The 17,129-nt window shown below is 42.0% G+C and overlaps 1 protein-coding gene across 2 annotated transcripts in view; it reads left to right on the top strand.

Moving 5' to 3' along the window:
* Nucleotides 1–17,129, top strand: part of XPO5 (exportin 5) — a 60,097-nt gene that overhangs the window by 24,005 nt on the left and 18,963 nt on the right. For both annotated transcript variants that reach the window (XM_054977261.1, XM_054977252.1), the window contains 9 exons: nt 578–668; nt 1,565–1,693; nt 2,210–2,325; nt 4,452–4,607; nt 6,193–6,234; nt 9,925–10,014; nt 10,847–11,046; nt 12,815–12,914; nt 14,587–14,768. In XM_054977261.1, coding sequence (XP_054833236.1) covers nt 578–668; nt 1,565–1,693; nt 2,210–2,325; nt 4,452–4,607; nt 6,193–6,234; nt 9,925–10,014; nt 10,847–11,046; nt 12,815–12,914; nt 14,587–14,768 — 1,106 coding nt within the window. The remainder of the gene's footprint in view (nt 1–577; nt 669–1,564; nt 1,694–2,209; nt 2,326–4,451; nt 4,608–6,192; nt 6,235–9,924; nt 10,015–10,846; nt 11,047–12,814; nt 12,915–14,586; nt 14,769–17,129) is intronic.

Below are 17,129 nucleotides of genomic sequence, written 5' to 3'. Positions count from 1 at the left end.
TCGAGGCGCCGCGCACATCTGCCGGCCTCCATAGGGACAAACGGGCAATTCCCTCCCCGCATTGATTTCGGGGAGTTCTTCCCGCCGCGTCCCGGACCCTGGCTCCCTCCCTGGGAGTCCTGGGGGCTAATCCTTGCAGATCAGCCGCCCGGTCAGGGTGCCCGGTCGTTTCCTCCCGGACCAGCCGAGAGGAGCGTCCGGCATGGCTGAGAAAACGAAACCGACCCCCACAACTCTAGTGTTGATTGATTCTACCAAGCTGTTTGTTTCTGTGAACTTTAACTGCAGGCCTCTGGAGGTTCTGTTCCAATAATTGCTTTATTCCCTGATTAAGCATGAAATTGAGCACTATAATGACATCTTTTCTTGTTCTGTGCTAGTTACACTTTAGGAGCTTGTTATAGAACTTTTTTCTTGATGGAGTCTTACTAGAACACCTGTGAGAATTCTCCTGTAAAGGAAATTATGTAAATTGCTATTTTTAATCTAATTCTTCAGTATCTGAGTTCTTTTGGAGTAGGAGGTACATGGTGTACGGCAGCTTCCACTTCTCACCTCACACTTTTTTGTTTTGCAGGTGGGTTTTCCTTCCAAGACTGACAGTCCCAGTTGTGAATATTCTCGTTTTGACTTTGACAGTGATGAAGATTTTAACTACTTCTTCAACTGTAAGTCACTGTTGCTCTAGGGGTGACTTACTTTCTTTCTTCAGGATAGCCCAAAGCCTTCCACATTTTGTTTTGGGTAGCATTAGGAAAACCTTGTCTTCAAACGCCCCTGCAGATTTTGGCCTTAAAGAACTCATTGGCTCTCTAGCTTGTGTTTGGCAAGGTTTCTCTTTAACTTGTTTTAGAGTCTGAACCCTTGACTCTGGCCCTTCTCACTCTTTACGGTATTAAGAGGCACTTAAAACTCCTTCCATCTGGAGAAGATGCTGTTTTAAATAGTATAGTTATGCGTGGTAGTGATGGAAATAAGAGACTGAATGTGAGTGAACCTCACCAAAAGAAACTTCCTTCATAATTCAGACATGCATCTAATGAAGGGGATTTTAGTCCACAAAAGATTATGCTAGGATGAAACTAGCTGGTCAAAAGTGTTGAAAGACTCCTGTTTATTATGGGCCATTCTGAAGCAAGAAGGAAATGTACTGCAGGTCCCCACACATTCTCCTGCCTTAACTGAACATGTCTAAGTAGTGGTGTTCATGTAGCATGCATGTAACCCTTGCAGTAAATACATCCCTTAAAATTTATCCCGTGTAGATCCAGATGTAGGCAGCAGCAGTTGTGATTCCAGCAATACCCATGCAGCTTGCCATGAGCCCATATTAAAAGGTTTGGTTTTGCAAGGTGTGCACTTTTTTCCTGCTTCGAGTTAGCATCCAAGTGCTCAACCAAGCTGATGAAGAGCTGCCATTTGGGCATCCCTTATGGCAGGTGCTTTTGCATTGTTTGGTTGTACTGCTTTGGTTACTAGCAAAAAAGTGCTTCCAGTTTCAAAACTTAGTAATAGTCCTTTGTTGCATCCAAACTGAGCTGTTTGTGTTCAATTTCCTTGACAGCTTTCCGTGCCCAGCAAGGAGAGATGATAAGGATGGCATGTCGCCTGGACACTCGAACTGGTTTTCAAATGGCTGGGGAGTGGTTGAAATACCAACTATCCTCTCCGGTTGATATTGGCCCCATGAACTGTAAGTTTCCTTGGTAGTAGAGAAAAGAGTACTCTGACTCCCAGCAGCAGGGCATAGCTAACTTTTCTTACTCTTGCATAAGGGGTTCTTATACAGATTTTTCCAAGTTGGCAGATGCAGGAATGGGTGGATGGGAATCCAAAAGTGGATTGTTACTCAGTTTTTCTGTTGGTATTTGTAGAGTGTGTTGTGTACCACATTTGGAGCTTCAGTTGAGGGGCACCTTTGAAACATTTTATATAATTGAATAAATGTTTGCTGAAAACAGCTTGTCAAGAAATTGCCAGATTCAGCTGTGTTTTCCTCCGTGTAAAACTGAACCAATCACTTTGTACTTGCTGTAAATACTTCTGGTCTCCAATAGTATTACAGTGTGTGGGATTTTTCTGGGAGCTTTTTGCATTGCATTGCATTGGTGGTTGGTGTGGAAAAGTAAATTCCTGTTCAAAGGGGTGAGGGTTATGTTGCTAAAAGTTCTGAGGTGTTTTAGTTTTCTCTTTTTTCTTCTCCTCCTAGCTAAAACTGGTGAAGGCCTTTGTTCCATCTTTTCTCCTTCCTTCGTGCAATGGGATGCTATGACCTTTTTCTTGGAGAGCGTTATTAGCCCAATGTTCCGGACTCTGGATAAGGAAGTATGTAGCCCAGATCTTCTAGATTTGTCCTCTGGATGGTGTACTGGCAAGGTTGTCACTTAAAATGCAGGTCCTAGGGAACACTAGCCACCAGTAGTCGATTATTTTTATGTTTTGTCCGGAATGGTTACTGCCTGCCCCGGACTTGGGCCCAAGGAGAGCTGGTAGCCACTCATCTCTCCCCCAGGGGGCTCAATGAGCCTGGAGGAGCTGTGGCCCCATCTACTTAACCAGCCTGGAGGCTCCATGAGCAGCAGCAAGGCAGAGAGATGGGGGGTAGCTGGAGGAGGAGCCAAGATGCAAGATGCAGCTTCCTGTGGCTCTGGAGAAGTCACCATATGGGCAGAGGAGGCAATGCCCAGCACCAGGAGCAAGGGGACACTGCAGGACGCCACCCCCAGCAGCTTGGGTCTTCACCCAACAACTGTGAGAGGCCACCACAGCCCTCTGCTGGCATTGCAGTGGCCACAATGCAGCCATGCCCATTACAACTGGGCCGAGTGCGCCCGGGATGGAAGGTGGTCCCCTGGAAGTGGAGGGACCATGGAGCCCAACACCTCCCAATGAGGCCCCAGTGGCACTAGACTGGGAGGAGGGGCTGTTGATGCTTGAGTGATAGGCTTCCAGCCTGTTGCTTCCCCCATCATCCAGGTGGCAGGACAGGGAGGTGTGAGGGACCACAGTGGATTGGCTGCCCCCTGGGAAGAGGAGAGAACAGGATTCTTTAAAAGGGGAACCTCCCAGTGAGGCTGGGGAGGAAGTAGCTGGAGTGATCTGGCAGGAGGTGTGTCACTGCTCAGCAGGTAGGAGGAGGAACTAGGTGGAGCAACCCCCTCCCCTACCCAATTTTGAGGCCTAGGGAGGTTCTCCCTGAGCACCCAGTAGGATGGCGGAGCGGCCGCCTGGCAAGAGAGTCAGTAGTGGATCACATGTTTGTTTCTGTTCCTTGGGAAATGTCTGTTTAAAGATAATGTTTAAGTCTCACATTTTAATAATGCTTGAAAGAAGAAAATTGTAGTCTCATAATTCCATTGTACTCATTTTGTGATTGGTAAACCTCAAGTGGTTGACAGCTAAGGTCTAGTTCCTCCGTTGCTCTTGCAATGTACTTGTTAAGTAGAAAACTTTTCTCCTATACCACTCTAATAATCTATCTCTGGATGTTCTGCCTCGAATGAGTACTTCCTTGCCAACATGCCCTCTGTTAAGGTTGTTCGCTTGGGAAGTACCCAGATATTGCAGACTGTCCATATGGTATAGAACACTCATGTGTTACCAGTTTAGTGTGGAGATGGGCTGTTTTGTAGTAGCAGCTGCATCAGAGAAAGAGTGTTTGAACAGGGCTGTACTTGCAACAAATCCAAGCCTCTGTAGCCAAGCAACACCTGAAGAATCAAAATGGAAATGCAGGGGGATGCTGATCTAGGGACAAAAATGAACTTGCAAAAATCCTTAAGTTACACAAATGGAGGAAGGACAGGGATATTACTGTTTTCAAATGTGTCCATTACAGCGTTGATGCTCTGGGATTGTGTGTCTTGTATGGACAGAGAAAGCAGTCGTTCTCAAAATGTGTATTTCCCTGCTTCTAGAAAGTCTTCAGATACAATGGCATTGTATGAGAACTTGCACAAAATCAGTTTCCAGTTGGGAACTCTAACAACCTGGTTTATTGCGCTGGTGAAAGTTGAACAATACCCTGAATGATTAAGTAGGAGTCAGCAGCAGTACTGATCTGCTAAATGCTTTGTACTCTGCACAAATGTGTTGTACTCTGCACAAGCATATTACTAAAATCTCTCTAGGAAAGAAAATGACAACGTTACAGTGCAAAGTGAAGCCTAAATAGGCTCAAACTTTCCCTGTCACATCACTGAATTTTTAACTTTCACCCAAGTCTTGAAATACCTTGTCATAATCTGCCGATTGTGTATTCCTCAAGAGAATACAGTACAGAGATGGCGGTTGGTAGGTCTAAATGACATTTCTGCACCTATTAGAATTGTCAGATTTTAGCCAAGAGTACAGAGAGTCAGACTTTAGGCTTTATTTGGGGAAGAAATTTTTAACATTCTGCCACGCCACAGTGCATTGAACATTTTTCATTTTCCTTTGTATTGCTACAGGAGATCCCAGTGTCTGATGGCATAGAGCTGCTGCAGCTGGTTCTGAGTTTTGAAACAAAGGATCCACTCATCTTGTCTTGCGTTCTGTCTAATGTTTCTGCACTCTTTCCATTTGTCACTTACAGGCCAGAATACCTGCCAGAAGTTCTCTCCAAGGTAAACACTTTGTGCTGTCCCTGTGACAGAATAGGACAGAATGCCCATGTATGGGCAGTTGTTGATTTTGTCAATGTGAAGAGTGGTACCTACAGAAGGTCTTGCTCAGATGAGTGAAGTTGCCTTGGTAGAATATGAGGAGAGAGGCGGTCCTGTAGATACATGGACCAAGGCCATGGAGGCTTTGTCGGTGATAGCCAATACCTTGAATTGGGCTTGGTAACTGCTGGAAAGCCAACAGAGTGACTGTAGAATGGGAGTAATTTTCATGGTTCTCCTAGCTCCCAATAATAGCCGAGCTGCTGCATTCTGCACGAACAGGAGTCTCCAAGTTAACTTGGAGAGGAGAGCAATGTACAGTGTATTGCAGTAGTCAAGCCTCATTGTTACCATGGCATGGACCTAGGTGTCCAGATTGGCTATGTTGAGGTAGGGGGCCATCTTCCAGGCTAGGCTGAGTTTCTGGAAAGCATTTTTGGAAGCTGCCTTAAATTGCTTTCCTAGCAGTAGCACTGGATCTAGTAAAACCCCTAGGCTCTTGACTGGGTCTACAAGGGTCAGACGAACTCCATCAAAAGTGGGAAGCACAGTGTCCTTCAAGATCTCTGCCTTCCCAACTAGCATCACTTCCGTCTTGTCTGGGTTCAGTTTCAATTTATTAGCTTTCAACTGTTTCACCTAAGATCTCTACTGCAGCCCATGGTGATTTGGATAGTGAGATATAGAGCTGGGTGTCAACTGCATATTGATTGCATCCAATTCCCTAGCTATGAATGAGTTATCCTAAAGGCTTTACATAGAGGTTGAACAACATGGGGGATAAAATTGAGCCCTGTGGAACTCCACACGATAATTTTCATTCTGCTGATAGTTGATCCCGAACAGTTACCCTCTTGGTCTGTTCCAAGAGAAACAATTTAAACCACTTTAAGGAACATCCCTTGAAACCTACTTCTTCCTCCAGGTGCCTCAACAAGGTGGCATGCTCTAGTATCAAAGGCAGCAGATAGATCCAGGGAGGAGCAATAAAAAAGTATGGTCTTTGTCTATGTTCAGGCGGAGATAATCAGCTAATGCCACAAAAGCAGTCTCCATCCCATAGCCAGATCCCAACTGAAATGGGTCTAAAGCCTCAGACATTCCATGCTCCTATGGCACCTTCAATAAAGCATGTGTTTGGAATCCTAAGATCCCCCAGGGTATTTTGAAGGGTCCATGAGCCTTTGTGAGCAAATCAATTTAACGAGTCCCCCTTGTTTGGGGGGGTATCAAGGCCATATTCACTGTTACCTTCAATAAATGATGTTCAGATCATGGTTCAGGCTGCAACCCCGAAGCAAGGTCTCTGACGCAGAGGACTTTTCCTTTCAAAAGCTCACATCCTGCAAATCTAGTTGGCCTCTGAGGTGTTACTGGACCCGAATCTTGCTGTTCTACTACAGGCCAACTTGGCTACCCAAATGAAACTAACTTATTCTGATAAAGGAATTTTTGCAGGCATGTGCAGTTGTTTATCGTTTGACTAGTATTGAGCATTTGGGAAAGAATGTCTACTGATAAGTGACTTTTGCTCCTGTTCCCTTAGCTGTTTGCCTCTGTTACCTTTGAGGTTGTAGAAGAAAGTAAGGTAAGTGCATTTGACTCATACTGTACTAAAAATATTTGGATGAAATTTCGTATACGACTACACAGCAAAGCAGTATCTCTCAATTAGACTGTAGCAGTATCTCAGTTATTTCTGTGATTCTGATGGTGAGGACAAAGTACCTCAGTGGCAAGCTCTGTCAGTGCTGTTGTAGCCAATGGATTATGAAAACTGAGTGGAGTTGAGATCTATTATGACAAAAACTTCTTGAATACACTGTGCCCCTTGAGAGTAAACTTTAATACCAGATGTGTGCTTATTTTAGTACACACAAGCACATAGTACTGTGTATAATATGGCTGACTCTTGTCTACTACTGAGTGCATAACGGAAGATGGAAACGGTATCTCAAAAAAGTGCATTTATTCCGTAAGGCTGTGTGTACACTGACTCAATAATGTCCAACAAAACACACAGAATTTTGCATTTGGTATGAGACTGGTTCTTAGACTTTAGAAACACAGGGGCTACCATTTTAGTTTAAATTATTTTGCACACCCTTTCCCCAAACCCTTTTCTGCTCCCCCACCAAAATTTGCCATACATTTGATAGTCCTCTTTCATAGTATGCTGCCACCTAAGCCTCGTGGGACTCCTGAATATACTCAGCAGACATGGGGTAGGAGGACAGTTTCTGTAAGAGATTAAAAGTTTGATAAATGAAAACAAAGAGTAGGAATAAATGAATGTCCTTGCAATGGAGGGAAGTAAGCAGTGGGGTCTCCCAAGGATCAGTAATGGGGCTGGCACCATTTAAAATTTGTTCATAAATGATTTGGAACTGGGGATAAGCAACGCAGTGGCCAGGTTTATAGATGACACAATAATTGAGGATGGTGAAAACCAAGGCTGACTGTGAAGAGCTCCAGGAGGATCACAAATTGTATGAGGGTGGTAATGATGTGGCAAATGAAATTCAGTGTAGGTAAGTGTAAGGTGATCCACATTGGGGGGAAAAGTCCCAACTTTGTGTATATACTAATGAGATCTGAACTTACTGATACTGAGAGGGGAAGAGACCTTGGGGTTGCAGTGGATAGCTCAATGAAAGTGTCGACTCAATGTGCCATAGTAGTGAAAAAGGCAAACTCTATGCTGGCAATTAGTAGGAAAGGAATAGAAAATAAAATAACCAATATTACAATGCCCCCTGTATAGATCTGTGGTTGTGGTTTCATTTGGTTCTGGTCAGTGTATCTCAAAATGGGCAGTGTTGGATAAAGTACAGAAGAGGGCAACCAAGATGATTAGGAGCACCTTTCCTATGAGGAAAAATTAAAGAGTCTGGGAGTTTCCAGTTTAGAAAAAAGATGACTCCCCCTTAGTCATCCCCCTTAGACATGATAGAGGCTTATAAAATTATGCATGAGAACACAAGTGTGGATAGGCAGAACTTTTTCTGCTCCTCCCCAAATACTTGAATTCAAGGGTATCCTATGAAGTTGATATGGTAATGGATTCGGGATGAACAAAAGGAAATACTTCTTTATCCGTGGATGTTTAAAATGTGAAATTTGCTGCCAGGGATTGTAGTTATAGCCACAAGCGTAGATGGCTTCAATAGGGGATTAAACAGATTCATGGAGGATGGATCTATCATTGCCTACTATCCATGGTGACTAATGGGAACCTTCGCATTAAGAGGTGGTAAACCCCTGCTTACCAGAGCTAGGAGGTTTCATCAAAGGAAGGCCTTGACCTCTATGCCCTGTTGTTGGCCCCCCAGAGTAACTGGTTGTATGATACAGGATGCTGGACTAGATGGACCACTGGTCTGATCCGACAGGGCTCTTCTTACATTCTTCAGAGGCCTCTAACCTCCAGTGTCCTCAAAGCAAGGCAGTGAGAACCACATCTGCTACACTTTAAAAGCAAGTTTTAAGAAAAGTGTTCGTATTGAGTCTTTTTGAGAAAGGCGGACTATAAATAAATAAATCTGAACATGGCACACAAGGTCAGGTCCCAGACAGTATCTGCTTCTATAGAGCCACACTTCTACAAGTCCTCCTGACCTAAGTTCTAATCAAACTCATCCTTTAATTTCAAGTGAGTTTGCATTTGAGACAGCAAGAAGCTTCTTTATTGATTAAAAGCTTCTAGAGAAAGTTCAGCATCTCACAAATTCTGAATTTCCAATATTTAGTTGAAAGCCGCCATTGGCTATTATTGGTTGTTGTGGATTTTCTGGGCTGTATTGCCGTGGTCTTGGCATTGTAGTTCCTGACGTTTCACCAGCAGCTGTGACTGGCATCTTCAGAGGCATAGCACCAAAAGACAGAGATCTCTCAGTGTCACTGACACTGAGAGATCTCTGTCTTTTGGTGCTACGCCTCTGAAGATGCCAGCCACAGCTGCTGGCAAAATGTCAGGAACTACAGCTATACAGCCTGTAAAATCCACAACCATCGTTCTCTGGCCGTGAAAGCCTTTGACAATACATTGACTATTATTGTCTGTGGATATAAAGTGACAGCTTTTTAACTCACTTTGAAAAAAGGAATGAAAACTAGTTCAGTTTTGTAACTTAAATAACTGTGATTGGGACCACCTCTTTGATTCCACTCAATCAGTCAGAGTTCCTGTGTGTATTATGTACTGTCAAGTCACCTCTGACCTATGGCGACCCTATGAATGAAAGACCTCCAAAACGTCCTATCATTAATAGACTTGCTCAGGTCTTCCAAACTGGAGGATGTGGCTTCTTTTATTGAGTCAAGCGATCTCGTTTTAGGTCTTCCTCTTTTCATACTGCCTTCCACATTTCCTAGCATTATTGACTTCATACTTCTCACATTCCATGTTCCTATTATGTATGTTGCACAGCTTTGAACATTCCTTTTGCATCTATTGACATCTGTAACTGGACATCCTTTTGGCTTTAATCCAGTCCCATCATTAAGATGGGACTGGATTGCCGTGCATTAATAATAATAATTAATAATAGCATTATTCATACTTGTCCTCAGCTCTTCCCTAGTAGCTGATTGAGTGCCATCCGACCTGGAGATACAGTCTTCCAGCACTGTATCTTCTTTCATTTCATTCATAGATTTTCAAGGTAAAAGATTAGCAGAAGTGGTTTACCATTGCCTTCTTCTGTGCAGTTCTGACCTGGGTTAGCTGAAATGACACTGCTGTTGTATGTGAAAGATCCTCCACCAGTGTTACCTTCCGCTACTGCTGCTGCCCAGTAGTTAGCCTTCCTCTGCTCCCATTACCATTGGAACAATCAATTCTCTTCTGCTGATGTGACTGTTGAGCTATTGAATGTGTCCCCTGAGCTATTGGATTTTTATAATCAAAACATTTTCTGGCTAGTATTGTGGAGATCTGGAAAACAGATGTCAGTGGCTGTATGAGTGCCTGCTGTTTAGAAGAGGGGGAATTCAATTTTATATCCTTTCCCTGGGATTGTGAGTCCCCATTACAAAATATTCCATTTTTTTTTTTTTCATACATCCCCCATCATCAGCAATTTCTTGTTAAGAGCACCACGATCTGAAGTCCAGTGGCAATCAAGGTCATCTACATAGCAGACCTGTATCTTTAGAACTCCTTGCCAGGCTGGCTCCTTGTGTTGGTTTTTCAAAAGAAGGAGTTAAGGAAACTTAACTCTGTTTAAGCTTGCAGAATAAAATAATATCTTGAAGCTTTATTGGTTTGTCTTCCCAGGCCCCAAGAACCCGTGCAGTGAAGAATGTGAGAAGACATGCTTGCTCTTCAATCATAAAGATGTGTCGAGATTACCCTCAGCTTGTCCTGGTAATTAATAGAATTTCTGTCCAAGGGGAAAGCACTGTTCCAACGTGGGCTGTTCCTGAGGGTTTGGGAGTTATTACTGCTTGTGGTTTAAAGCTCCCTGTGATTAGTGTGTATATTTCTTATTGCTATGGTGTTTGAATGTTACGAATGGAGGGAACTGTAAGGGGAGTGTAAATACCTATTTCCAACAGAAGGTTTTGAGAGAATAAAACAGAGAACAGATTTTTTTGGTGTCTGGCTCCAGTTTAATAATTTTTTTAAAAAATTATCAGAGTACAAGCTCTAGTGATCCCTAACTCAGCAGACCTAAAACAGAAAAATCCAATTCTGCAATTTTGGAATCTAACAGTTGGCTCTAAGAATAGGAATCAGAGCATAACTAGAGTAGGAGGGGAGGGAGCCATTCGGAAAGCTGTAAAACTAAACTTTATGGCACCAAACCAAGCAAAAGTGGCAAGTTGTTTCATGCCAACTTCTATACACAAGACTGATGATGCCACACATCTAGGAGTGCTAAACAGTGTATGAAGGAAGGAGAAGAGTAGACATAAGATTCATAGTGAGAGCTTAAAATTTAAAACATGAGCTGAGAACAGTGCTGTAATTTATGATAGCTTTGAGAAACAACATGCACATATCTGGAGAACTTACTTGAACCACATGAGTATCTTCCATAGGATAAATGTTTGTTGCAGAAAACTCCATTGTGACACTTCCTTGAAAGAAGGTACTTACTTCTCTCTTAACTATTTTATGTGGGAATATGTGCAGTCAGTATGTCTTCTTGTTTTGGATTTTTCAGTTGACTGACACTTAGATCTGTTTTTTCCAGCCAAACTTTGATATGCTATATAATCATGTGAAACAGTTGTTATCCAATGAGCTGCTTCTGACTCAGATGGAGAAATGTGCTCTCATGGAAGCCCTAGTCCTTATCAGCAACCAGTTCAAGGATTATCAGCAGCAGAAAGTTTTTTTGGAAGAGCTCATGTCTCCTGTTGCTACCCTTTGGCTGTCTGAGGAGATGAAAAGGTGCAAGAACTTTGACCATTCTTTCTATAATTATAGCGCAAAGCAAAAAGGTAGAGCTAGACTGGGCATTGCAGTAGGCAAATCATATAACCAGCTGTGTGTAACATTGTACTTATCCATAAACTCATAAGAAACCATTCTGCCAGTTGTTGCACACACTCTGTTACTGTTGTAGTCTAGCATATTCTTTATGTTTAAAGAAACAAATACTAAGGATGTGCACAGTAAAAAAAAATCAGTAAATTTGGTTCGGAAATATCGAACTGGAGAAAAAAAATTAGTATTCCCTGAATACCAAACTGATTCCCTAGTTTGGTTTGGTAATACAGAACAAATTTGGTAAAGTCCGGCCATTGTTTTCTATGGGAAACTCAATTCAGGTTTATCAAGTGGCCTGAGGGATCATTTTTTACCAAGTTGCACCAAATTTTCAAGGGACCTACTCCTAACTCCTCTAAAGACCCCCAAAGTTTTATAAAGATTTCCCAAAGAAGGTGCCCCAGCAACTCTACAATCTCCATTATTTCCCATGAGGAAAAACCTGAGGGCTATCCACTGAAGCAAGGGACACACTTGCAGCTAGAAGCAAACTGAAGCAAGGGAACAGAATCCCTCTAGAGTCAAAGTGAAGCCAAGGGACCAACTTCATACCAGAGAATCACATTCATTCAACTCAAACCAAACTGAAGCATGGAACACTCTTGCAACTTAAACCAAACAGAACTAGTGTCATTCCCAGCAGCCAGCCACTGGGTTCATCCAGTGGGGAAACACCACAGAACAGAACCAAAAGCAGTACCCAGCCACAAGCACAAAAGATGGATCCCACTGACTTGGCCTCAGGCTGAAAGTGACATTGATGTGTACTTTTGAGAAACCCAAGTTATCCTCTCTCTCTCTGCAAGTACCCTCACTGGCTCAGGGCCTTAAGGAGGTGCAGGCTGTGACTGCCTTTCATCACTGGCCATCCTTCCCACCATTGCAATGAGGAAAGTTGGGATTAGAAAAATAGTTACATACATTATGTTACCCAACAGCTTTATATAGCTTCATTTGAATATTTCTGTGGGTTTCCCTCTGTGAGACATGTATCATTCTCTACTTTCCCTAACGTCCCTCTCTGACTCTTCCCATTACATTGACAAGAGAACATTTCTGGGGCCTCTTTTCTCGGTAATCTGCAGAAATTTGTGCTAATGTAGATTGATAGTTTTGCAGTGTATATGTGCCGGTGGGGGGGTCAAATTAGAGTGTGTATTTGTTGTGCCAATTGAATCAACTGTCCTTCTCTTTTAAGTCTTGGGAAGAGCATTTTCCCCACCTCCACAGATTCCCTCCCTCCTGCCTCTGTCTCACCCTCCCTTCTCCCCCCCTACCCTGTGGGGAAAAGGTAGGAAACAATGTATCTTTGCTGTTCTTTAGCAAAGAAACAGCCTAGCTGCAGTTACTAAAGTTTGCTGAATTAACCCAAATTAATTTGGTAAACTTGTGTTTGGGAATATTATATTTGATTTAGTATTCCCTTTTGAGTTCACAAATACCAAATTTGATTCGGTATTCCCTTTTGAGTTCAGGAATACAGAATTTCACTAAATCAGGTGAAATTCCATATTTTTAAAGGAATACCATAATTGCACATCCCTAGTAAAAGTTAATGGCTGCCTCTTTCCCAATAATTATTTGGGGCAGTGATTTATCAGTCTTCAAAAGTAGACATTTGCTACTCTAACTCTCTTCTCTCGTTTTTTCCCCTCTCCTTCTCCATTAGAGTCTTGATGAATCCTGAAGACTTTATCCACTATGTTGGCGCTGATAATAAAATAGCAGATCCAGTCATGGAAGATCCCTGTGGTCTCAACCGTTCAAGAGTAAGCAGTAATTATCTGAGAGAATTGAGATTATAGCAAAGAGCAAATTTGGTCATATTGTAGATGCTTTCCTCCATAGGTGGATAGGCTTCACGATTAGTTTATGCTGCAAAGTGTATCCTAGGCCTTTTATTATTGAAAATGTTCTACATATGTATCCCATTCACAGAAAATCTGGAATATACCAATTCTGTTGGACCAGAAAGGTTCACATTAGGTATTTAGTTGATTGCTCTTCCAAGGAGTCCTCACAATCTGTTGTGAATCCAGGCATAAGGTGTCAGCATCTGACATTTTCAGGTGCTGCTTTTTCAATCTAGGCCATTAAATGCCTTCATACTGTCAAGTGGCAGGTGGCTTCTGTCAGAGATGGGCTACTTTAAGATGTCAGTTTAATAATATGAAATCTCCCAGTGTCTCCCCCGACTTCCAGTCCTTCCAGTATAATCCTGAATGGCATAAATCTGTTGCGTGAGCATTTTGCTTTGTTCTGTTGTACTACCCCTCCCCACTCCTGCAAAGGTCACTTAATATTTTTGCAAGGTTTGCACTAAATCTTAAATGCACCATATATTGTCCTTCACAATTGCAATTTGCGGATGCTGATGAATATTGCACTTCTGTACTGTTGCTTTTTTAAAAGCACAATAGGGCAAATGTGTTAGAGATACTTTGTTCAGATTTCTGCAATCCCTGCCCTGCTACTTTGCTTATTAGATGTCTAATCCTAATGATTGCATTGACTTGCATGGTGTAATCCACCCTGAGCCTCCGTGAGAATGGCAACCAATAAATAATGTAAATAAATGACAATTTTCAGATACTGATTGTGGCATTTTGCTCCCTTTATGAGACTTATATTATACTGCCTCCCTGCCTTTCTTAGTGTTCCTTTAGATTTTAGCTGCCACCAAAGGCTTTTCCCTTAGTTCTCTCTCAGTTTGGAAGACTTAGTTATATTTGGCAGATGGACAGAACAGTCAGGATGTGGGGGTGGCTATGAGGTAAAAGGAGATCCTTTATTCTAGATAAAACAGACATTTTATTTAAACAGTAATAGAGTTTATTTATTACATAAGTATAATGTTCTTAAGACAGGGACAGAATTTCAAATGTTTCTAAAGAGAGTCAGTTACTAAGACTTATTTTCCCCCAGCTGCCACTTGAGTTAATAATATCCACAAAGGAAAGCACACACAGATTTCCTTCAGATTTCAGCACTTCACTCCTTCTCCCTCTTTCCCCAGAACAGTTCTGATCAACACTAGAACAACACACTGAACTCTTTCACTCAGAACCACACTGGCTAAACTGCAGTTCGCTCTGCCGCTTAGGGTACAGCTACCATCCAATCATAATGCACTTCACTCACCCATCCAGCCCCCTTCTTTCTTCTCTTAGAGGTCTACATTTTAACTACAGTAGACTTACATTCAAAACACCACATTAATTAGCTGAAATAAGACACACAAATATTTACATAGCAAAAATGTTACAGATTTTCAGTACAAGGTGGGTAACAATATACGTGTTGTCGTATGTTTATTAGAGCATGCTTTCTTTCCTAATTAAAAACGATCGCCATAAAGGGGGGAAGTGGCTCTTTTAACCTTTTGTTCCATTTCTCTCTCACTTAGAACAATCTTCTTCATATCTGTTTGTTTCTGTATAGATAAGCTTTTGTGTGTACACCATTTTGGGAGTTGTAAAACGTGCACGTTGGCCCGCTTCACTGGAAGAGGCAAAGGCTGGAGGATTTGTGGTTGGGTACATGCCTAATGGCAATCCTATCTATCGTAACCCTTGCTCTGTTCAGGTCCTGAAACTTCTTGACAACTTGCTTGCTCTCATAAGGTGAGTCAAGGTTAAGTGATTCCTGTCTTGTCATGAAAATACTGGGTACAGTGGTACTCAGAGCAGTTGGTTCTCCCATTAAATATAGTAAGAGCAAAAGCTTGAAGAACTTGTGCATTGTACAGAAGTAGGTATTTTTCCATCCTTCCTTTTGAGAGTAGGCGATACAGTGTAATGTAGCAGTTTGAGTGTTGGACTAAGATCAAGGAGGCATTGCTTAAAATTCCCATTCAGCCCTGAAGCCTATTGAGCGATCTTAGGCCAGTCATTCCCCCACAGCCTTAACCTATTTCACAAGGTGGTTTTTGAGATGAATTGGGGGCAGGGGAAATTATGTACACCAACTTGACTTAGTCCATAGGATTATAAGGATAAAATAGTAGAAAGTAAAATAATGGACAACATCGTGAGCTCCTTGGAAGGGTGAGATAAAAAAATGTGATAAGTTCTGACCGGCTATCTGTTAACATAAAATTAAATGCAGTCTTTCCCACCTAATTTTCTTGATCTTTCTTCAGCCCTGCCAAAGTGCCTCTGATGTTTACTATTGTGCAGTCTGACTGCTCTCCTCATTTTGAATTCTTTCTCAAATGCCAAGCTCATTTGAGTGTTGAGGATAAAGTGCTACCTCTTGAAAAACAAATTGTTGATGCTATTGGTGGCAGACATGTTGAGACTTTCTCTTGCTATGAGAAATTGTGAGGGCTTACTATATATATGAGGGGATTCAAAAGTCCCTAGATAATTGACAGCAAAAATGGGTAAGTGTGTGAATCCCAGCTAGACCTTCATCTCCATTATGGCCTGAAGATAAGGCCATAATGCATTAAGTGCATTAGTAAACCTGGTTTCTTGTATGCTTCCTCTGGTATGTAAGGTTAATGAGTACACTCACAGATGAAGCTAGAATACATGAATATGCAGTTTGCGCTACAATGACTGTGCATAAGAACATGGTTATGACTTGAGTAAAAATGAGATTGGAGGTCTTGCAGGTGGATGAAGGAGATCTACAAGTAGTCAGCTATGCTCAGCTTTCTGTTTGTCTCCACCAATTCTGACAGCAAAGCTCTAATAGAGAAGTATTAAATGTCTAATTTACTTAAATTGCTGGTTACAGATAATAGGTTAGCTTCAGCTGGTGGTGGATGGGTTGTCCAGTCCCTCTCAACAAACCAAGTGATAAGACCAGTGTAAGGGTGCAAATAGTTGGTTTCAGGGCAACTAAAAGTTTCACCAGATGACTGTGGTATGATCAACACTGTCTCAAAAGCTAGTCAGAAAATATGGTCCCTCTGTTTATTTTGATGATTAATATTTAATTTAATTAATTTAATTTATTACATTTATATTCCACCCTCCCCGCGGAATATAAATTTCTCCTCAGCAGAGGGTTGAATAAACATATTATAAAACTGTTTTAGCAGGGAAGAGTGCAGGAGGATTTGTCTTCTTGGGTGTATGCAGCGTTCAGGCTGCTGGGTGAAAGGATGAGAGGAGGAAAAGGATAAGCTGCAAGTAGGCAACAAAAGGCCATAATACCTATAGCGAGAAACTTTATATACTGGGGTGGGTGACAGAGAATTGGGGGGACAACAAAAAAGCTGTAGGCATTGTGTGTGCATGCAAACACATCTTGGATCTTTGGCAAGCATTTTTGTTACAGAAAATACATAGACCATCTAGCTGTGATACTGATGCAACATAATGCATATTCTTTATTTAACAAGGATTATGATGGCAGTACTGTCAGTTAATTGCCAATATTTGCAGGGCATCTGAAACACAACTGTGATAAAGATCAAGAGCTTCCACACTTTTATGTTAGCAAGCTCTCATATATGAACTCAGTCTGCCTTTTCTTTTGTTAAATACTAGCCATATTGGAGCTTGAGTTGGTCTCTGTGCCATTCTGATGCTGTGGCCGTGTGGCAGTGTACTTCATCTGCATTGCAACTTGAATGTCGCTGGTCCTTTTCAAAGGCATTCTGGGTACAGAGCTAGAAATCCAGACTTGATGTTTATGCATTGCTCTTTATTTGGATCACTGCCTTAGCTACTTTCTATAAAAAAATCAATTAATACATTTTAAAATAAATGAAAATTGCAACATCACTCATGACAGCCACAACCTACAGAAGACAGTGAACTGTTTGTCCTCCCTCTGTAAGAGTTTGTAGCCTGTCCTACACATGTAGTAGATAAAGATGAAAATTAGTTGGTAGACCTCTGAGGGGATAACATGGCTGTATGTAGCACTTCAGGCTGCAGGCGAGAAATAGCTTGAAAAAATTCCTTGTGTGTAAAAAGCTAGCACAACATGGAACAAGCCAGGCTAGAACCTTTCTCCTAGATGTGCTG

The sequence above is a fragment of the Eublepharis macularius genome, chromosome 1 (genome assembly GCF_028583425.1).
Source record: "Eublepharis macularius isolate TG4126 chromosome 1, MPM_Emac_v1.0, whole genome shotgun sequence".
Lineage (NCBI taxonomy): Eukaryota > Metazoa > Chordata > Lepidosauria > Squamata > Eublepharidae > Eublepharis > Eublepharis macularius.
The sequence above is the reverse complement of the archived record's forward strand: the minus strand, read 5'-3'. Positions and strand labels throughout refer to the sequence as shown.